The sequence below is a fragment of the Daktulosphaira vitifoliae genome, unplaced genomic scaffold, assembly GCF_025091365.1.
Source record: "Daktulosphaira vitifoliae isolate Bord-2020 unplaced genomic scaffold, ASM2509136v1 Scaffold_1, whole genome shotgun sequence".
NCBI lineage: Eukaryota > Metazoa > Arthropoda > Insecta > Hemiptera > Phylloxeridae > Daktulosphaira > Daktulosphaira vitifoliae.
In genome coordinates this window covers 85,785,270-85,810,642 of record NW_026099572.1, presented here as the reverse complement: position 1 = coordinate 85,810,642, position 25,373 = coordinate 85,785,270, and the positions used below count along the sequence as shown (strand labels likewise).

Sequence of the window (25,373 nt, the reverse complement as noted above, 5' to 3'; positions counted from 1 at the left end):
TTTTACTGTATTGTAAAACAATATTCAAAGCCCACATTTAATATTCTTACTAAAATGTCAATAATAGCGTGATGTACTAAAATATTATTAAAATAAACTATTTAACCTTCATATCTTTTAAAAATACGTCATATACCTTAATTTGTATGCATTAATCGAATAACTACTCAGTGGAACACTAAAATGTCCGAACTTACAAATTATCTATTAGTTTTACCACGTGTATTCATTTTACCGACAAAACTATCATTATCCATGACTTAATGTATATATAGCGACCATACTGTTCAAGGCGTGTTATGTAATGTTATACAATATTAATATTAAACATTATAAAGTTATAAAAATGAATAAAAATCTCTATAGTATCCCACAAATTACTTGATAAATTAACTACACGTGCTCATAATCTTACTTTATCAAAAAAATAAAATATTCAGTGTAAATATAATTGAACACAAACGCTGCCTTAAAACACACTTCAAACTATATTTTAAATAATATTTGATACCCAAACAAACTACATAAAATGACTGTTTAAAGATACTCAATTTAACAACAACAAAAATTGACTATCTTTATAAATTATTTTTCTATTATTATAATAGAATATAATCACTAGAAAAAATTAAAATAATAATAATAATAAAGTTCGATTATTCTGACCCTAGTTAGTTAATAATAATTTCAGTTATAAGACTGAAATTATAGCTTATAATAAACCATTAGTAGCTAGAATATTTCTTTTTAGAAATAGCAGCGTCCTTCCTCTTAATATACTAATAAAAATATTAATAAGGTTGTAAGAATGTATGGGTATTTTGACCAAGGTGGATGTATGGGGATTTGGTCAAATTGTGAGCAACAAGGTTCTATCGGGGTTGTAGAGTCCGAGGGTTTACAACAACAAAGACAAGTAGATATCAAAATTAATTAACGCAAAATTCTTTGCAGAGGTGTAATAAAGTACAGTCTGGTTGGTATCTAACAATATGCACAAGGGCAACGGAACGACAGGCCAGTTCACGGATACAATGTAAAGTGACTATGTACAAGACCTTAACCAACCAATCTAGTATAATATTCTACAATATTAATATAATGAATTATCTATTGTTTCGTCGTTCTCACTCAGATTTATTAACTCTAAATTTTTGGGATAATATAAATTTACTTGCTTTTTTTCGCAACAATGAATTGTAACTCAAAGACAATTCGACAATCCTTCTGATATATAGAGGTATTAAATTCGTACCTTGTCACAAAATAATAAGTCAAAACAAATTATTTTCGTATGTATGTAAGCAAGACGCATAAAAAGATAGCCGACAACAACACGGGGTCGTGGCTAAAAATTGTTTTTTTTAATTTGAATTCGGCGAAAACGAACTGGAGTCTGAAAGGACTTCAGTGCTTTTTTATAGTGTATGGTAGTACCCTCAATCCAGGGATATTGTTGTCAGAGCTTTTAGTGACCTTTTTAGTTTATTGTATTTAAATATACATTACATGGTTATTATATTGAGATAGCATATTTAACAATGGATAAATTGACATATATATATATAAATAATAAGAAATTGTGTACATGTTATGACAGATAAGTTATTTGTTTGTTTACAAGTAATATAAAATACAGATTACAAATTTTTGATTGATAAATGTAAGATGCGTAAAGCAAAGCATTGGACATATTACGACATCCACCCTAATTTTTTAAGTGTTGTGTCCTCACAATTAAAGTTTAATATAGTTAAATAAATTGAATAAATATAATAAAAATATTGTATAATAGTAGTTGATTAATAAATTTAGTATTTATGATATATAATGATTAAAAATTATTAATGTGAATATTAAATATTAGTCGATAATATAATAGTTAAAAGTTAATAGCATGAGCAATTGCATTTGAAAAATTTAAAAAAATTATAGAATACATAAAAAATAATAGTATGATAGTGTATAAGTATGTATAGTGGCAAATATAATATTAAAATATAAGACAACATATAACTTTTGTTTACATTTTTCACATTTATGTAAAAATAATAGCAACAAGACTAATTAAAAAAATTGCGTAAAAAAAAATATATAATGTTGTCTGAAAAATCATCATTCTGGTTTTTTTCATATTTAGTAATAGTCATTAAAAATAATAACGTTTTTCGTTCTTCTAGAATTTTGCCCTTTGTAATTTAAATTTATTGCTATTCGGTTCTGTACATGATAATTATAAAAGCGCTGTTCAATGTAGAAATCAATGATTTTTCTTTTTATTTAGACTTGACATTTTTAGTTTATTTAGCTGTATGTTTCTTTTAAAGCAACCAATGTCAAAATCAATTAAATTTTGCAAACACACATAGATTATTTTAATTTATTTTTCTTCATATGTACCCAACCGGTATTATATGAGAACTTGATTCCTTGGTTTTACTGATAATTAGAATTCCGAAGTCTTCATCTGGTGAAGCTGATTCGTCATTGCTGAACTAATTATTTTAATTGGGCATATTATGACAGCACATAGAAGATAGGTCGTCATAATAGATATAATAAGATAGTGGCGTGCAAGGGCACAAAACCTTTGAGCACAAGGGTCTAATAAACATATAATAAAAACTATGTCGTATAACGGCCGAACAATTTACTATTTGAGCAAAGGTGCTTGCTACGAAAAAGATGACACATAAAACAATTGACTTACTGATGTGCAATGATGAACTGTAAACGGATGACAATTGCATGGAGATCATCGATTTGACGTGCCGAGTGGGCAAGGGAGTGAGTAAAGCAGAGACACTAAAGATCACGTGATATAGTAAAAATAGAGCCAAGTTTAAAACTTACTTGCACCTATAATTTACTGTTTTGTACAATGCAATAATGTTAGCGGTATTCATTTATAAATCCGTTATTATCATTAGTAAATTGTTTATATTAAAAAATTGTCAGACGTTTAAAAATAAAAACTAAATTTACGTACACGATTTTACTTTTGAACTCATATACACTTTAATAAGTTTCTGTATAACTATAGTTCATATACAAAACAAAACGCATTATTATTAATTGATAAAAAAAATGTGCGCTTTATTCACAAAAATGCTTCTTATCATAAAAATAATGGTTAAATTAATAAAATAAATAAATATTCTAATACATAAACTACAAAAATGATGAAAGTAATAAAAAATTATATTTGTATTAAAATTATTTTTTAAGTTTCAAATAATCAAGACATTTAGATAGATGAGATTTTTATCAAATGTTCTTTTACCTAAGTATCATAATTAATATTCTTAAATATTTAGAGCATGATGGAGCAAGTTGACACCCTTAGGATTTAATTAAGTTTCTTAAAAAAAGTGTTCACCATAAAAAACTTGAAATTTGGTAAAAATACTAATTGATATATTGAGACAAATTAGTAAAAAGCTCATTTATTATATGAATTTAAAAATATTTTTCAATTTATTTATGTTATTTTATGAAAATACACGTCTCGTTTTATCAATAAATTTTAATTCAACTGGTATAATATATAAATTGGATTACAATTTGTACAGTATACTTTGTAAAATATTCTATATATTTGCTTCAATAGAAATAAATACACAATTTATGTGTAAATACACAAAAGTCATATTACATTAGAACTTCAAAAAATATATATATATAAAATTAATTATAGTGTATTCAACTCAATAGGTAAAATTGATATGGCTCCGTAAACTAGCTAAAATGTTCAAATAATAAGACTAATGACATGATTTTTGTTTAATAAATTTGTTAAATCACTTCTTCTACTGTAGAGTAAAATCATACTTTAAGAAGTTTTACTTTATTATGTACATTTTAACTGAAGAGTTCAGTTATGTAAAAAAAAAAGACAAGGTCATTGACTAAACTATTTTGAGATGACTAATTATTATAAGATTGTCTGAAACTGGAGAGCCTAATCAAAACGCCTTCAGTTACTAGTTAATTGTACATGTTATAACAACTGACGAATCAACTAAAATTTTCTTTTAAACCTATTATAATTTATTTCAGTCTAAAATGGCTTGGCAGATAATAAGCATATTTTTAATAATGATATTACTACTCATCGAATTAAACGTATCATTATCACAAACTTTAAATGCATCATTTGCTCAAAATCAAAAGGATTCCATAGACACTTCAATATCAAAAAATGTATGGAACATAAGTTCAGTTAACAATGAAATCCCATCGTCACAAATAGCTGACTTATTTTACAAGGCTTTCGCTAACTTTACTGTTAGTCGAACTAACAACTCTGCATGTCGCATTCAAACAGAATTATATATCAAGCATTTAAAAAATCATTCATACTGGGCCACACAAAGTAAGTCAATATCCTTAAGTAACAGTTAATAGAGTGTTAGAGACATAAAATGTGCTACCAAATAGTAAAATGTATTAAATAGAAATCAAATCTAAATTTATCAGTATAGGCTCTGAAATACCAACTCGTAGTACTTTTTGTTTTAATCTTCTGGAATAGAAAATATTTCAATAGTTTAAAGTTAAAACAATAATGGTACAATATTATTATTGATATATTCATTTAAAAAAATTATTTTCAAGTTTTTTTTTATAACTTAAATATTTTACATGTATTTCAAATATTTATATTTTATTAAAAAAAATATAATGTTAAATATCAATAAATATTACTTTAATATTAGTAGGAAAAAAATGATATGAAATATTTCAAAATTAACAATTACAAATATTTCAAAGAAATTGTAAGTAAAATGATAGAAATTACTGTAAACAAATATAAATACTGTATATAATTTATGACCAATTTTTTAACTTCACATTTTTATATTAAACTCTTTGAATGAATATTTGATCAAGACTATTTTAGTAAGTTTATCAATATTATAAAAAATGCATTTTAGTAATATATTCACAAGAAAATTTCATACTTATTTTAGCTTTAATTCGAAGTTGAGAATGTATAGGATTTTTGATGGTTGATTTGATGCCTGTTTATGAAACTTTTAAGTACTCTCTGGTTCACTTTTAAGTAAAAATAAATCCAAATTCAATCTAATTAAACTTATCAGCGCCAAAACTTTTAAAAAATCTCCCACATTTTAAAGAATATATCAAAATTGCACTATAGTAAAAATTTCAAATTTTCTATAACAATTTTCATAAAATCTTGATCCTAATAAAACTTTAATAGTATTTAATAGATACATTAATCTTCTTTTTGATATAGTTTTTGTTAAAATCTGATCAAAATATCTAATTACAGGAAGAGTTTCAACAGACAACCACGAATGTAAAAAGTTTTTTTATCAAATCAGTTTTTGAAAATTTTCAGAATTATTAACAAATTTTAACCTATATTAAGAAAATCGCATAAAGTGTACAAAAAAAAAAAAATAGTTATACTGTTAAAAAGTAGGCGATAAAGAAAAAAATGACATTATTTTCAATTTTTGAAAATGCTCTTATGAGTTCAAACGCATATTGCATGATATAACAAATAATTTAAAACGCTAATGAACACTGTCAAATATCATCTATACTTCTCCCAACTATTCCACGTATTTTGTATTAACAATTTTAAGATGATTAAATGCTTTAACATGTTACATGGTATTTGAATATACATACAATATAACATCATATATTGAATATATGATGGGAATGATACTATAATACTATTATTATAGTAAATTGACTGATTTTAAAGAGATATTATAATTTTATATGAGAATTTTGACCATTTTATTTTCTGGTAACATTACTACAATATTTTAGAATCATGTAAGAACTATATGAAAATATTTTCACAAAAACTTGGTTTAGAATTCAATATTTTTTTTAAATGTTGTAAATGTTAATTTGTAATCTTACCAAACCTTATGTTTGGATGACGTATATAAATATATTTGAGAGGAGAATTAAAATTAATATAACATTTCTAAAATTTAATAACTATAAAAAAATGGTTAATAAATATCAAATTTTGGACCATTTTTTCATATTTTTTTAATCGTTTCAAAATCTTCGAACTGAAATCGAATACATTATTTAGATTATTTATATATATTATATATTTATAGAAATGTATGATACTGTTATATTTTTTTCACTAATTAAGAATTCTAGGTTAATTAAAATTTAACTAATAAAGGATGCTAATAACTTGAAGAAATGATTATTTATTTACAAATTTGCTCATTAAAAACTATTTAAATATTACTATTGCTTCATTATTAGACAAAAGGTAATATTTTATTTTTCTCTTTATTTCAGTTAAAAACTCGTTAAATAAATTTCTAATCAACTACCAATGTACTATTTGTGAATTCAAAAGTTTGTGTAAATAAAAAAAATTATTCATAACTATTACGTACTACCATTTATACGTGATAGAAAAGAATTATACTCTTCAAATTTGAAAAAGTTTTCCATAACAATGTACAGATTAAAATTTGCATTATTTTTATGAACCATTGTAAATATCAAGTGAATTGTAAGAAAAACTTATTTCTAAGGATAAATTAGGGGTTAACTATCGAAAATATTTAATAGAGAATGAACTAAATGAAATTTTGGCTGATTGATAACCAGTTTTGAATAATTACTTATAAATAAGAATTATTCTACGTAGCAATCTCCTTTTGGCTATTACTAAAAATTATAGTGATTAGAAAAGTAACAACATAAAACAAGTTATCAGCCAGTTAAAATTTTATTTAATTCATTCTCCAGCTATTGTCTAACTTGCGAAAGTTATTCTTAAGATCTATCTTTAGAAATAATTTTTTCTTACAATTGACTTAATATTAACTATGGCTTACAAAACTAATGCAAATTTAATGTGTACATTTTTATGGAAAAATCTTTCAAAAAAAAAAAAAACAAGGGATGGTATTCATAATAAGTCATATTCTACAAATCATAATTAGGTATTAAATTTTATTTTCAAAAATGCCTTAAACAGAAGTATAAATCACAAAATTTATCTTTTTATAATTTATAAAAATATTAAGGACATCAAAATTTATTGTCTCCCAACTATTATTAATAGAGAAAAATAGTTTATATGAATACATTCATTACTGTGTGTCAAGTCTTTAGATTATTATTTTTAGTATTTTATAAAGTACTTGAAAATTATATTTTCAATTATTTAGTATAATCTTACAGTGGCAGATTCATGGAGTCGTTATCCTACTGGAATATTAGTCGGAAACAATTATCAAATGGGTGTTTATGACGAATGTACAGATGTTAAATTTCCTATTCGTGGTCAATATTGTCTATCAGATATAACACTATATACTTCTTCATCATCTAATCATTCTATCGACATCCAGAATGCTTACAATGCTTATAATAATTCTTGGGATCAAATACTTAGAGTATGACAACTGTTTAATTATAAATATTTTATTTTATGTATTTTATTTATACACGTCTGCAGATTTTTAAAATTGAATCAAATTTTGATGCTTATATTTTACTTAAAAAATCAAAGCATTTCAAAATAACCATTTTGTCGAATGAATCAAAAAATAAAAATTTGTAACAAAATATTATATTAATGTTTTTTAATTGGATTTCTCAAGCATTTCAAAGTTTGACATTTATTCTTGTGTATATTTTATACGATAAAAATCGATAATCATCTTATAAAGAAGAGGATAGAAGTATGTGCGATAATTGCATAATAAATGTTGATTGTAGGCATCGATTTTTTTCCATTAAAATTTATCTTTACTTGAATGAGCGTTTACCTAAATGAAAAACATTTAATATTATTATTATGGACAGACTTAATTATAAGTTTGTAAATTTGATTTATTATATGTATTTATGAATGAATTATTAACTGTTTTTTTACATTTGACATTATCTACTTGTACATACTTGTACATACTTATTAATATTATAAGTACGGTTACATTACAATACTTTACAAAAAGTAATGTAAAAATATGTAGCTCTAAATTTATTTTAAATAAACTTTATTAAATAATTTTTTTAATATTTCAGTAAACCTATAAATAATAATAAATAAAAATTATTTTAAGTAATTTATATGACTTCATTATTCAATTATTATTTTTATTTTAACAGCAACTATTAGAATCAAATTATAAAATATTAATTTTAGTATCCCCTACAAAACATCATAATGGAAAAATGACTTACTTTTTAATACACAAAAAGTTATTACAATTGACAATTTATTTGATTTAATAATTCATAAAGGTTTACCTAAACATTAGTTTTTTAACAAATCATCAATCATTAAACTAACACAAAATTGTTGTATTTTTCAACTAATATTATCGCTATCAATTTTATCATTGAAAAAAATGTATGACTACAATCAATTTTAAGTGTAAAATAATAGTATATACATAATAGCATGTACTTTTATACTTTATATCAAATCGTTGATACCATAAATTACACTCGGAAAAATTAAAACACTTTCAAATTTTGAAACTGTCTAGAAATTTAAATATAAAATCTTAATGATAGATTTTGATACTAAATTGTTTCTAAAAGATATATTCAACGAAATGATTGTTTTAAAATGTTTTTAATTATTTTATGTACTTTTAAATAAATTTAAAAAATATCACTTATTATTTTACAAATGGTTGAATTTATATCTTTTAGACAATAATTTATAATTATTTTAAACACACATGAAGTAAAAGTAATGAAATGTTTAATTATAGTGGGTTGAACATCCAAATCAAATGCCTCGGAATAATTTAAAATTTGGTATTTGTGTACCAGAATCTTGCAAAGCCTTGGACGTTCAAAATTCCTTACAATTTTCACTGGATCAAGTGTTCTTTCCAAAAAAAATAAAAGCTATTGCTTTTGTTGACCCTATTCTGTGTTCTATAAGCACAGATTTATATCCTTATACAACAGGTTATTATTTAACAAGGTACATGTTATTATAAATTTTAAATTTTGTAATTAATTATTTGTACACCACTAAAAACAAGTAGAACATTTTTCATTTATATAAATAATAAATTGAAAATTATATAATTTTAGTGCAACATTTTGTGTGTTATGTTTAATTTGTTGTATGGCTACATCAGTTCATTTCATTTCTTTGTTCAAAAAAGAAAACAAGAAGAACGCAAGTAAGAAAAATCTATTATCATTTATTCAGTAAAAATTTATAAATACAGATAATACCCCTTTTTTGGCCGACCCCAAGTAGTTGGGATTAAGGCGAGGGTTTAGAAGATGAAGAAAACCTTTTTTTACTATAAATATTTTTTTTTATATCTAGCGTTTGAATTTATTAAGCATAATAACATTTGGATGATAACATTAAATTACACTTTTATAGTTTTTAATTTGTCTTTAAACTACTTAAATGAGAAAATCAAACTATAATCAATTTTATATTAAATTTTATGACTTTTTTTGGTCAATATTTATTAAATATCACCAATAAGATATATAATTGTATAAATAAAAACTGCTATACTTTTATATGAAAATTTGGGAAAAGGTAATAGATAAGAGAATGAGAAATGAGACATCGGTAACTAAAAACTAGTTTGGATTTATGCCTGGTAGGTCAATAATGGAGCCAGTATTTCGTGTGAGGCAACTAATAGAAAAGTTTAGGGAAAAGAAGAAAAAGCTGTCTATAGTATTTATAAATTTGGCGAAAGCGTATGATAGAGTACTGAGAGAGGTTCTAAAGTGGACATTATTAAAAAAAGGAGTCCCGAAAAGGTACATTAATATAATAGAAGATATGTATAATGGCACTTGTATTAGGGTAAAAAGCGTGAAAGGAGTAACGGAAGATTTTAGAATAAGAGTAGAAGTGCATCAGGGTTTTGCTTTAAGCCCTTACTTATTTTCTATAGTGATGGATGAAATTACTAGAGAAATATAAGGAGAAGTGCCATGACTCATGTTGTTTGCTGACGATATAGTGTTAATAGGAGAAAATAGGGAGGAAATTAATCAAAGGCTAGAGGTATGAAGTTCAGCTCTTAAAGAAAAGGGTTTAAGAATAAGTAGAAATAAGACAGGGTATATAGAGTACGAGTTTGACAAAAGAGAACACAAGGTAGGTGAAATGAGGAGATGAGCGACAATAGGCGAGGACATGATTGGAGAGGTTTTAAGTATTTAGGGTCAGTTGTGCAAAAGAGTGGTGGTATTGACGAGGATTTAAGACACAGGTTTAAGTGCGGGTGGTTGAAGTGGAGAAAAGCGTCTGGAGTCTTATGCAATAAAAGAATTCCAATGAGGCTGAAAGTAAATTCTACAAGACTGTAATAAGGTCAGCTATGATGTATGATTCAGAGTCTTAGGCGATTGATAAGAAAGTAGAGCAGAGAATGAGTGTAGCAGATATGAGAATGCTTAGATGGATGAGTGGAGTGACTAGAAAAGATAGAACAAAGAACGAGTATATAAGAGGGAGTATAGGTGTAGCGTCAATCGTGGATAAGATGAGAGAAAATAGATGGTTTGGTCATGTTATGAGGAGAGAAGAATCAGAAACTGTAAGAACAATTATAGAAATGAATGTTGAAGGAAGAAGAAGTAAAGGAAGACCAAATAAGAGATGGAGGGATGCTATTGAATGCGATTTGAGGACAGCTGATGTGATCATAGATGACGTGGGAGATCATGTCAAATGGAAATTTAGGATAAGGCTAGCCGACCCCAAGTAGTTGGGATTAAGGCGAGGAAGAAGAAGAAGAAGTTTTACAAATTTTTTTAAAAAATTATGGGCAACAATATGATTAACTCATATGTAAAAATTCCACTGTCAATATGTTTTAGGTAATGATGAGGTAATTTTCAAAAAAATAATTTCGGAAATTTCCGGAGATATTGTTATTTTTTTGTATTTAATTTTTAATTTTTAATATATAAAGCAAATTACAGTTCCAAATAATAACTATAATGCACTCATAAATGTTTATTTCCAATATTAATTATATTTTTAATTTTTAATTAATTTTTATTATAAGAGAAATGAGTAAGAATAGCCCAGAAATGCGTTCAGACTTTAGGTCTATTGTACTTCTACAATAATTTTGAATTTAATGTATTTTTTACTTAAAAAGTCGAAGAGAGAGTTGGACAGGACATGCGTGGAGAGCAAGAGATAGGCTTATATATGAATTATCAGTATGGAGGCCTTATGGAACGAGACAAAGAAATCGCCCAAGAGATACTAAGTTAAGAAGGATTTTAAGATGTTAAACATTGAAAAAAATAATAATTAGCGATGGACAGAAAAACATGTAAAGATGTTATGTAAACGACAATAATGCACATTACTAGTTTTAGGACAGCATAAAAACTATAAAATAAAATAATAGATAAATAAAACTTGTATTTGAGTAACAGGACAATTACTGATTGTTAAAAATTAATATTTAATAAGTTATGACCGTTAAAAATGTTATTTTTTAATTTTATGCCAATTGCTACGCTTAAATTTAAATGTATACTACAAATTATAAATTACAGTAAAATATGGTGGAGGTATTTTTTATAAGATTCTTTTTTTTAATTTTAGCATTTACTTAAAAAGACACATAAAACTGCAATAACCTGAAAAACATCATTTTTGCTTCAAAGTTATTATTATGTGTGCTGAGGTAAAAAGATTTCTTTTAATATTGTGTTAAAAATTTCCATTATACTGGTTTTAAAGTTATCATCTACTTAGATCATTTTCTTGTTAGTAAGTCAGTTAAATATGTAATATTTAACTGACACGCTGCATTAAAAAAATTTATATATAATATTACAATTTATCAACCTTTATTCATCTTAATTTTCTTAAAACTTTGTATAGATAAAAGCAATGGAATATTACATTCGTTTTCTTTTATAAAAAATGGCAAGGAATTATTATCATATGACAAAGACAACATTTTGAATATAATGAACGGTTTCAAATTATTAATCATGATATTTTTATTATTTGGACATCGATATATGTATATGGTCGGTATGCCCTTAAGCTATCCTAAAGATTTAGAAACAGTAAGTTTCAAGCATAAAATAATTTATTTTTATATGTTATTTATCTAATATTGTTTTTATTAATTCATTTTTCAACTGTGTCATTCCATACTCAAATAAACCTAATTAATGAAGTAGCTTTAAAATAATATTTATTTCAAATGTATGTTCAATGTAATTCATGAACTGTGCATCTTTTATTTCACTGAAAAATTTAGCGTAAAACAGAGAAGAGTGGCTTTAACTACAAGGCATTGCCTTTAATAGATTGTGATTAGTTCAATTTATCAAACTATTATATTTATATACATTTTTTTAAACTTTCAATGCATATGTAATAATACAACTACTTTATTTTAATTAGAATATTTATTTGTGATATTTCTTTATACATTTTTTATAATGTAAATTGCTTATAAACATTTTTCCAGACTTACACTGATGGCCCAGACATTTTATTAACTAGTATGAATTTAGTTGATCCATATTTTTTTATGAGTGGTTTTTTAGTATATACAATGCTATATTCTACTTTATCTGGTAATGGATCTTTCTCCTACAAACTGTTTATACCAATAATTTATAGAATAATAAGGTAAATTGTATTCACCACCTTTGCATATCTAAATCTTTTTAAAATATTCCATGAAACTTCTTTACAGAATGATGCCAGGGTATATTGCCGTAATAGTTTTCACTGCTCAATTACTACCTCACTTTGGTGACGGACCGTTTTGGAAGCAAAAAACATGGGATGAAGCAAATATATGTAAAGACTACTGGTGGACAAATATATTATTTATAAACAACTTTATTGACGTTAAATATCAAGTAAGAGTATTTTTCTAATTTAGTATCATCATTTAAATGTCAATAAAAAACAAAATTTTAGACATTCAATTAAAAAAAACATGTATAATTGTAATGCAATACTGAAAAAATAAATCATATTGTTGAATAATTTAGCATAATACCAAAATCAATTTACTTATTACTATACTTAAATATAACTACAAACAACTATACATAACATTTTCTTGTTCTCTCTATCACAACAGTAACTTTTAAAAGAAGACAGTAATTATTAATACCATAATAAATTATATTGCACGATACAAGATTTAATAATAGTAAAATTACATATACTGCTTAATATCAGAAAAAATATTATAAAAATAAATAATAAACGAACGAAAACCAACATATTTCCGGATGAATATTGGAAAACAAATAAGGTATTGAATGGAGAGGATCAATTCGAATAAAAAAAAAACGTTTCTTTATATTCTAATAACGTTTCTTGAGTATAAATATATTTTTATTGTTAAGCAAATTAACAACAAGTATAATTTATAGTTATGCAAATAAGTATTCAGAAAATAACGTAATAACAAGATTTTATACCTCTCATTTTTCGGTTCAATGACTTTATATAATATACACAATTAAAAATATTGTGTAAACAGAATGACCTTGCAATAAAGGAAACAAACACCGATTTCATATACATTCTTCATTTGATATTGTTTTTTACAAGAATTATAGGATCAACTTGAATTATATTGTTTTGTTTTGCTTCTGAGGTGGGTGCATTTATGTATATTACCCCTTTAATTTTTTCATCGTAAAATTGAAACATAATTAGTCATCACATAGAAGATAATAAATTTTTTGTTATTATATTTTAAAATCACCTCATACAAGTCATCAATATTCCCTATTCTCGGGTATAGGGAAAAACACAGATTATTATTAATTTATAACAGTACCATTAGAAGCCTTAAAATATCATTAACTGATATTTATAAAGACAGAATATTCTAACTACTAGAATAAAACCACAATTATTAAATTATTTTACAATATTATCATAATAATTTAATTAATTAATTTTTTATTTTGCAACTAAAATAATGAATTGAATAATTATAACGTATATAATAATTATATTGAATTGTAACATATTATACAGGGTGGCCCACCACTCACTGACAATTTTAATAACATTTGATCCAGTTAATATTTTTAGCTTTTTTTTTTTAAATAATAGTTATACGTTAGGTCTATAGCTATATCTCAATAATTAATTTTTTTACATTTTATTAAAAATATTAATTATTTTTAAATTTTAAATTTAAAAAAAAATCAGCTAAAAATATTAACTGGATCAAAAGTTATTTAAGTTGTCAGTGAGTGATGGCCACCCTGTATACTAAATAACATAACAATAACAATAACTACAGATAAATGGCGAACATAAAATAAACAACTAATAGTAGTAAATTTGCACAATATGTAAAAAAAATTACAAAAATGTGGTTTAAAAACAAAAAAGAACTATCATTAAATTATTTGATTTTGAGTGAATTTTTACTGATTTTCTAATGCTCAATTTTACAAATTGAATTTTTTTCTCAAACTTCAAATATTTATGGTGTATTTTGAAGCTATATAACTAAAAAATTTAAAAAAATTGTTTTTGTAAAATTAGGACACCCAAAAAAATTGAACCTAGAATTGTGTATTTTTAACTATTAAATTTATAACTTTGTAGGCCTCTAAATCTCAAGAAAATTGTTTTAAATATTTAAAATTCTGTTGAAGCATAGATTATAAACTATAATACCAAATATATATACAATACCACATTTGAAAATCACTATAAAATAATAACTCATTAATCGATTTAAGTAAATTAGCCAATTTTCACAAAAAAGTGCAATTTTTAAAAAGTCATTTAAGTTTAGAATTTCACATACATTTTAGCTTAGATGAAAAGCTGAAAAGGTATTAGTTTTACTATGATGTGTTTTTTTTTTTTGTGTCTGTTACCACTTTTTCTCAACTTTCATCGAACCGATTTCTTTCAATTATACGTTAAAAGATCACAAATCGTATCTAGTCGAAGAAATTACCCTCAAAAATTGAAAAAAATTCCCTCGTTTCCCGTAAATGAGGGAAACCTCCAAAAAAATTACAAATTTAAAAATCACTAATTTTCGAAATTTTTTCAATTTTTTTTACTTAAAAGTGCATAACTTTTTCAAAAATGAATATATCAATATAATTCTTTTTTATATAGATGCAAAATATCATTGCCATTCATTTGGTATATTTTTTTTTTATATGTGACCCTTTACTTGCCCATAGGGGGGGATTTAAAATGATAACTTTTTCACAAAAAATTAATTTTTTCAACTTGATTTTTGAAAATGTTCCGGAAGATCTGACACTTTTATATATATCTTAAATTAAAGTTAATGTAATATACTTTATCATGAAAAAAAAAAAAATTTCGGACTTTATTTTATCTTCACGGTGAAAATGGCTACCGTATACTATTTTTTTGTGAAAATTCGCCATTTTGTATTTTACATTTTTAACTTTAATATACTATAACTTTTTGAAAAATGTATGGATCAATACAATTTTTTCATGAGGAGTAGTATTTATATACATCTTTCATTTGACATACTGTTTTTTTAAATCGGACTATTTCCCTTAATACAGGGGGGATTCAAAACATAAAAATGCATGTAGAAAGTAGAACTTTTTCAACTTAACTTTTGAAAGTGTTCCGGAAAGTCTGACACTTTTATATATATATATTAAATTAAAGCTAATGTAATATACTTTATTATGGTAAAAAAAAATTTCGGACTTTATTTTATCTTAATGGTGAAAATAGCTACCGTATGCTATTTTCGTGTGAAAATTCTTGATTTAATATTTTACGGAAATACTGACACTTTTATATATCTTAAATTAAAGCTTATGTAATATACATTCATATTAAAAAAAAAATGTTGGACTTTATTTTTTCTTCACGGTGAAAATGGGTACTGAATGCTATTTTTATGTTAAAATGCTCGATTTTATTTTTTACATTTTACATCAATACAATTTTTATGAGAAATAATATTTATATCTCTCTTTTATTCGACATACTTTATCTTAGTCTGGATATAAATAAGGAAATATCAGATCATGTAGCTTTTGGAATAATCCAGCAATTTTTTAAAACTAAACACTATCTACAGATTTGAATTGAAGCGTTTTTTATGATAGTGATTTTAATCACTGTCAGATATCACTATACTTGATTCAACTATGCCACGACACCACTGTGCGCGACCCCCCTGTGCTGGGTTGGGTTTTTTGTATGTTAACTATAAATTATAATAAGGTTAAATCTTAAGTTTTAATTCTATTAAGTCAATATTGAATAATCTGTGTCTTTTTAACGTTCTGGGTATTTTTAACATTTTTTACAATAAAATAGCCATATTAATGGGAAGGTCATAAAAAAAAATTGTTTTAATCTAATTATAACATAAAAAATAAACCTTGAAAATTTAAGAAAAAAATGAGGAGGTCATGCAACCACTTCTAAATGATTTGGCATGGATTGACTCTGAGTTAAACATTTTTATCATCAAGTCATTATTTTAAATAGATCATTTTTTATTTTATAAGCTAAGTAGTTAAATATATATGTTGCCGTTAAAAAAATTTATTTGAGACCTTAAGGTATAAGGGATTAATGAAAAAGTAACTAACCACTGATAAATCAAGATAGATATGAGAAAAAAACAAAATTTATTTTCTTAGTATCATTATTTTAAAATGAATCGAGTGACTAACGTTAAAAGAATCACTCTTTATGGTGCATATCTTTTAGCCCCTCTCTTATGAAAAATTTGAATAGGTTGATAACTACTTTACGGTAAATACTTATTGAACTACAAGCATTTTAATATATTTATTGTATATGAAGCACGACATCTCGTAAAGATGTAATTTTATTTTAAATAATTTATAAAGTTTTTAAATTTAAACTTTGAAATTAAAAAAAAAAACATTTTATTTTTTCTTATTAGTGATAAATAATAAAAATATGTTTTAAATGTATTCTAAGAGCCAATAATTATTTAAAAAAAATATTTCAACAAATGGTAATCATATTAAAATTTATAAGAATTTTCAAATAAATAGATCTGTATAATAATATGTATAAATAGTAATTAATAAATATTTCCACTAAAATGTTTGTTTTAGTGTCTTATTGTAAGCTGGTATGTTGCATGTGACATTCATTTTTACGTAGTTGGTGTAATATTATTGTACATTCACACAAAAAACCAGAAAGTGGGATTAGGAATAATTATTGTTTTGATATTTCTCTCATTAGCCATGCCATTTTACATAACTTTAATAACAAAATCAGATGGTATTGTTAAAGTTGATATACCGTAAGTTAACAATGCTTTTGTAAGATTTTAACAACCTAAAAATTAAAATAAGTTAATATATTTTTTAATTAAGTCAACTTTCAATTGGTAATTAATTCAGTGGTGTTTTTTCAAAAGCGTTATGTTAATTTTATTATTCGTCGAGAAAAACACAAATTTAAAAATTCAATAAAGATTAATGGAAATTCTTAGTACAAAAAAAATATATTTCATCGATAAAATAAATATACTATTTAATGTAGATGATACGCTTGACATTAAATGTCACCATTATTTGCGCTCGTTATCATGATAGTAAGCGATAACAACAATAATGATAGTCGCCGATCAATGTAATTGACAGTAAGGTTCGATCTACGTACTCGCGCAGAGAAATCGCCGGCTAACAAGTAAACTTATAATAAACACGATACAGTCCATTACTTAATATTTGCATTTACGTGTTATTTATTTATTCATTATATGTATTGAACCAGTTCGCAACAACCACTAATATTATTATTAAGCCATTTTAATAAGTCATAAAAATGACGTTAATATGTTATAAATTATGACATATCAGCTTTAGAAAAATTACTCAGAATTATTATATTAGTTATCAATGTTCCTAAAGAGATAACTTGATTTCAGTTTCTTGAAAAATCCAAGAAGTTCATTGACATTTAATAAAAGCTATAGACCTAGTTATACAAGAGCTACACCATTTTTTATTGGATTAGCTATTAATTTTCTTGTGAAAAAGCTTAATGAAAAAAAATTTAAGATGTCATATGTAAGTTAAATAAAGATATAAATAATTAGTAAATTATGGAGATATATGTATTTACATAATGTACTATACTCATATATGTTTTCCTTATTGATGATATATTATAATTTTATTTCATTTATTAAAAGACTGTTGTATATTTTGGAACACTTGCCTTCACTATAATTGGCTTATGGGCTCAATTTTACGGAGTACATTTTTACAATAAATTGCGCCCTTACAATCTCCTTGAAAATGCTTTATATGCAAGCGTTAGTCATTGTACGTGGACTTTATTGGCAAGTTGGATAGTAATATGCTATTTTACATCCAGTTATGGTAATTTTATTCGTAATTTTATAACAAACATAAAAAAAAAATTTTTTTGCCCTAGGACCGTTGGCAAAGATATTGAATAATCGTTTTGTAGTACCATTAGGCAGACTCTCGTATTGTGTCTTCTTAGTAAACCTTACGGTGATGACTATTTCCTCAAGTACAGAAAGATTACCCATCCATTTCACATATATTAATTTAGTAAGCTATAATCTATTTATATTATATTATATTATTTATTTATTTATTATATTTATATGGTAAATATATTATATTGTATTGTATAATAAGTTTAACGAATAATTTAATTAAGAACTTTTTGGATATAGGAAGAGAAAACTTTCTCTTAGTAATATCAAATTTGGTTTTTGCCAATTAAAAAAAATGGATAGTAATAAGTAATTTTAAACTTTCACTATTGTCCCAATCATCCTCGAATAAAGACTGAATATTTTTTATATGACAACTCATATAACTTATGATTTACATAATATTTTATACTTTTTTTTTTAAATCAATTTTTCAATATAGAACTATATTTAAAATATGTTTTATGTTATTTTTCGCAGTTCAAAAAAAATTTTAAAATTAAATATTTTAATAAAAATTTTTTTAAGATTTGAAGATAGCCATTTTATAGATAAATTTTGAAGAAAAATTTTGATATAAAAACTTTTATTTGAATTCAGTAGTTACATTTATACATCATTTTTAAGTTTTTTAAATTTTGATTTTTTTACAATTTTCCTATTGTATCAAATGTTAAAGTGATAATAATTATTAATTTGCGTGATTCTGTCATTGTAATCATATTTTATTATAGGATATTTGATAACAAATGCACTTATTTATTACTATTCACGTTTAAATTTATGATATATGAACTTATTTAATTAAAAACTCAACATATTTTAGACAATGTTTCTATGATTATTTTAATAATCTTAATTATACTTTTACTCGCTTTCTGTTACTAGTAAATAACGTAATAAGTTTTTACTTAATATAACATCGACTAACATTTGATATCATAGGAAAATTGTAAAAAAAATCAAAATTTAACAAACTTAAAAATGCTGTATAAACTTAACTACTGAATGAAAATAAAAGGTTTGGTATCAAAATTTTTCTTTAAAATTTATCTATAAAATGACTATCTTCAAATCTTAAAAAAAGTTTTATTAAATTAATTTTTAAAATATTTTTTGGAATTGCGAAAATAACATAAAACATATTTTAAATAGAGTTCAATATTGTAAAAATTTATTTTAAAAAAATGTGTAAAATGTTATGTAGATAACATTTTAATCATAAGTTATATTAGTTTTCAGTTAGATTTGTTCCATTCTGTATACATGTAAATTTTAAAGCTTAGGTTTTTTCATTTATGTATTTATTTATTATCCGATAAAATAGAGAAATGATGCCTTCATAAGAATGGTACAAATTCAATACACACAGTAACAAAGAATAAAAACTAATATTTAATTTTTGAGTGTTTAAGTTTCGACCGAGTATGTAATGTGGTAGTGCCTGATGTGCACTATCACTAATTAAAGACTCGGCCGCTAGTGTCTTCATTTATGGATCCTTCGCTTCAGTAACGAACTGGTCACCCATCTAAGTGAAACTTTGATTCAGAGCTTTTCCTTCTGAGGATGCCGCTAAATTATATTTTTAAAATTAATCAAATATTATTCTCACTACATATATATATTTTTTAGATAAATTATTGTATGCATGATATTTTCAAAAGTTATCTAATTGGAGCTTTGTTGTATTTTACAATCGACGCACCTATTTCTGATCTCATAAAGATTGTATTTGGAAGAAAGTAATTATGTATAAATATGAATATTATAATTATATATTATTAATAATTAGCTAAGCTACTCGTCTTTTATGTAGAATGGTAGAATAATTTAACGAATAAGCTGACCATTTTACCATGCCTTTTATTTATTGACTAAGTTCACATTTACAAAATTTATATTATCAAATAAAAAATTTCATGAATAATAGTTGAGTCACCATACAAATTCGTACGTGTAATTATAATGATGGTGGAAAGTTGAGTTTTTTCTATTGATATATTGTTGTGAAAATAAACTTTAAAGAAAAATGAATAAAACATAACACATTGATTCAAGATTCAAGATTTTACTTTAAACTTTTTTGAGTCATAAAAACAGATAACATCAATCTTTTGAAATCTATATGTTTCTTTAAATTTTAAAATGAGTTTCTGGCTAAAATAATGAAATTTCTTTTCCTTGGTCAAAAAGAGTCAATCTGTTTTTATTTTGTTTATACAACTATTAAAATGTTTTAGACAAAACTATCGCAAATCGAATGAAAATAATAAAACTCAAGAAAATACATGTAGTCCGGAAGATACGCAAAATGAAACAGTCGTGATCCAGTCTACCAGATTATAAAGACTAAAACATGTTTTTATGTTGAATTAGTACATGAAAATCATTTGTCACAAAGTACAATCCTTCTTATCTCTAGAGATAACATTACAATAGTTATACTTTTTTATTCTAGAGATTCTAGAGATTGAAAAACGAAATTTTCCTAACTATGGCTGTATCTAAGACTTATTAAAATTTAATTTTACTTTAAGAAATTCACATATTAATTTTAATAATAATTTTAAGCTTAAGCTTTATATCAAAATAAAATTTTATTGAATACTTATCAATAAATGTTATATTTTAAAAGTTACAGAGAAGTTAAAATATTGATAGATTACCTAAATAACAAAGGATATATTTATTTAATCTAATAAAAATATTTTAAATATAATCATTATCATTATAAAAATATTAAATGTCCATAATTAATTGTGTATAAAAATATTTTAGTAATGTTAATATAATAATCGTTGGCCTTCAATTTTACATTATATTTTATTAATATCTAAATACTTTACCTAAGACTTAAAGTCAATTTCTTGTCCATTCAGAGTAAATGTTCCATTGACTGTCAAGTCCTGTTCGTTTCCTGGTAAACATTACTACAACAGAAAAATGTAAAATATATGCACAAAAAAATTTACATAAGCCTTATGGAGCGATTTAAAATGAGCAATTACAACACACTAATTTACAAGTAAAAATTGACAATTATTTTTACAAATTGGCTGATATGAATAAATGTAAAATTAACAGAGTGATTGAAATCAGAAGTACTATTTGTTTTCTATTTTAAACATAAAAGGGTGGAATAAAGAAAATAATTTGTAGTAGAGGAAGGAATAAAGAAAGGAGCATTATTTTGAGTATGTCGAGCAGGAATATTTTATAATTACTTATTATATTAATATATAATATGATGTTATCATTTGTACATGTATGTCACATATTATGATTATACAAGATCACTAAAACAGGGTTCTCTTATTTAAAATACAAAGTAACCAGTTAATTATGGGATAAAATCTACTCATTGTAGAGATTATTATGTAACGCCTACACGCAGGGCCCTCATTATAATTAACCAATTAGAATAGAAAGCGTCAGCTTCCAGGATCACGGTAGGGATCGCTAGTCTACCCCCTTTAGACTATAAAAAGTCATTTTTCCTTGTGTAAACCAGTTCTTTCGGCGATTTTAAAATACACAAAATCTACGACACTCTACTCAAGATTTCACTCTCCGTGACTTAGTCGATATTTTAATTAATCTGGACTTAGAATATTTTTCTTTGAAACTAAATGACACATAGAAAGTTAATTTCGTTTTGGTGAATCTCTTAATTTAATTTAATTTGTTCATTGTCGTAACTCAAAAATAAAAATATAAAAATAGTGTTCTAAAAATTAAAAGGTGTCAGAATGATTATTATTGTTGGTGTAAAAAAATGTGTAAGTGAGAGTTACTTTTGATTCGGGGTGTAATTTGAGGGTCATAAAATAACGATATAAAAAAAATCTTACCTGGTAAATTCTCTGGTTCTTATAATTATTCTTAGTGCTGATATAGGTGAAGATGATAAATAAAATACACAAGTTCAGATTTTTAGTTCACAAATTAACACATAAAATTTCGACAATGACGATTACTACGTTCGCACAACTTAATGCGGAGCACGATAAAAAAGAGCGTAATGCGGACCACGAAAAGAATAGCCCAAATACAGAGCACGAAATGAACAGCCCAATACGGAGCATGAAATGAACAGCCAGGAGCAAGGGTTTGCTCTGGCTTTTTATAATATTTTTTTACCCCCAAAAATCGTCACTGTCGAATTTTTAGTATAATTGTTTATTGATAAGTAAGCATGAAAAACAGAGATCAATACAGATGAATAGAACATAAATTAGTTTGACATTTACATATATAACATTAACATGTTTTTTTATAAGCGAGACGAAAATTGATATAATGCATTTAACTATTAATAGTAGAATAACAAAGATGACAAAAATAATATAGATTTTATTTTGGTGAGGAAGGATTTTTAAAGTAATTATTAATTGATTTATGATCGAACCGCATACACTACAATGTAGTTAAACAGTGTAAGTTTTTTGACTATTTCTCTTAAATGTCTATCTAAGTTTTTGTTCGAAAAAGGATCATTTCCTTGTAAGAATATAATGTATAATGAAACAAGTTAAAATGTACCACTTCTATGGATAGAAGTGGTGACTATTTGAAATGAAAAAGAATATATTAATAAATACTAAAAAGATAGCATTGTTGAGTACATGAACAGGGTATTTTAGTGTTATCCCATATAAATAATAGTGACGATTATATTACGACATCCGCCCTGATTTTTTTAAATGTTGTGTTCTCACAACTGAAATACAATAGCGGATTAGAAAGGTGAGATGAAAGTTAATGTTATATGGTAAAAATTGATATAAGGAACATATCTGAAAATTATTAAATGTGTTTCTGTTTGAAATGATATGTAAGAGTGCATAGCATGTACTCGTTATGATCGAAAGAAAAAAATGTATATTATGCTTAAATATAAAAAATAGTAAATATTGAATAAGTAAAAATTTAAATCATGAATAAAATGATAGTAATAATGTATGAATATAGTATATAATAATGTGATTATGATATTATATAATAGTAAGTATAATAATGATAATAGTAATAATAATAATNTGTGTTCTCTCCATACATAGTAATAGCGATTAAAATAATAAGTTCAGGCGTTTTTCATTCTTCTACAATTTTGGTCTTTGTAATTTATATGTATTGCAATTTGGTTCTGTATGATTATAAGACTGCTATTCAATATGGCAATCTATGATTCATCTTTGTTGTAGGACTTCGTAGTTTATAGTAACTGTCTTATGAAGCCATGATTGTAAAAATTTAATAAATTTTAATAATACAAGTATATTTATTTAAATTTTTTTACAATATATATATATATATATTGTATGAATACTTAATTCTTTAGTTATACTGATAATATGAATTGTATAGTCTTCATCTGGCATCGTTGAACTAATTATTTTATCACCATTACTAGTATGAATTGTTTTTTCTTCATTCATAATGATCGTATGTATTTTATAATGATTTGAAATAGTTGAAAATTGCTTTACAATTTTTTTATACAAAATTGTTAGTTTTATAAGATAATTACAAAATTATAATTAATGATTATACAATGATTAAATTTTAAAACATTAAATTGTTACATCTAGACACGGAGTGAATAAATATAGAACAGCAATTATTAATATTTCATTCGCTTATTTAAATAATATAATAATATTGCTTTAGCATTATTTGTATAATTATGAGTATTTAAATTATGTATAAGTGGTACGTAATATAATGTGCAATATATATTTATCTTAAAGGTTAATAAATTAGAAATTTATTGTTATAAACATTTTTTTTTTATTTTTATTTAGTAACAAAGTTTTTTCTATTTTTACCGATAGATCAACAATTGTCTAAAAATTTTAATCTCCAGTGTCAAAAATAGTAATAACATGCTTAATGCAATTAATTTTCATGGTGAATTTAACAAAAGAATATGAGTAATTTTTAAAAGGCCAATAATATTTATTTAAAGAAATGTGAAATATATTTTTTATATGTAAAACATTTCTTCTAAAGTTAGGTAAAATGTTAAGAATATTTTTTATAAAAGAAGTTAAGTTATTATTACAAAGTGTAGATATGTCTAGTAAAAATGAATTTATTTCNATTATTACAAAGTGTAGATATGTCTAATAAAAATGAATTTATTTTAATAAATGTGTATTGAAAAAGTATATTTTTTAAATTGTGTGCTATTTTCGTAGTGTTATGAATATTATGATTATAATTAAAATTTATTTTAAACCAATCTGTTAAGTTCACATATATTTGTATAAGTTTATAAATTAATGCAATTAAGATAAAATACTGGAAATTTTCTATTGCCTTTAATAGATCTATTTTTCTTTTAACTAAAGACTGATTTAGTTTAATTCTCTCATTGATATTTTCATCTGGAATAAATATACAATTAGAATGTAAATTATTAGTTTTAATTAATGTTGATGTTGCAAAATTATATGATGTGTCTGTTTTAATATTTTTATTTATTTGTTTGTTTAACTCTAATTTATCTGAATTTCGAAAGATAAAATTCTTTATTAAACTTTCGTCGCGTGGTGCTTTAATTTTAAAGATATCTTTTAATTGTGAATTATTGTATTGTATTCACATTTTAGGAATTTTTTTGGGTTCAGTGTTTATGAAATGAGATGACATGCTCTTTGATCCTATGTTAGAATTTTTGTCTGTAATTTTGACTATTATTACATTTAAATTTAAACAATCGAATTTTTTTCTATTTTTATAATAATCAATAAATGACACATCATTTTTGGTGATATTTTTATCATAAAATTCTATATTTAATTGATCATAATTTAAGGTATTATCAATAAATACTGGTATTGAAGTTTTATTATGTAAAGTTATGATTTTTTTATTAGAAGCAATGACACTATT

General features: G+C 24.2%; 1 protein-coding gene across 1 annotated transcript; it reads left to right on the top strand.

Annotated features, from left to right (window-relative positions):
* The first annotated feature begins 3,844 nt into the window (after window positions 1-3,844).
* On the top strand, window positions 3,845-21,015 carry LOC126894538 (nose resistant to fluoxetine protein 6-like). Its single transcript, XM_050665623.1, has 13 exons — window positions 3,845-4,375; window positions 7,207-7,421; window positions 8,754-8,971; window positions 9,085-9,176; window positions 11,879-12,069; window positions 12,480-12,643; window positions 12,711-12,879; window positions 17,107-17,300; window positions 17,931-18,072; window positions 18,198-18,387; window positions 18,443-18,585; window positions 20,109-20,218; window positions 20,717-21,015. The coding sequence occupies exons 1-13, from the start codon at window positions 4,066-4,068 to the stop codon at window positions 20,820-20,822; spliced, it is 2,244 nt and encodes a 747-aa protein (XP_050521580.1). The 5' UTR covers window positions 3,845-4,065; the 3' UTR covers window positions 20,823-21,015.
* The last annotated feature ends 4,358 nt before the right edge of the window (window positions 21,016-25,373 follow it).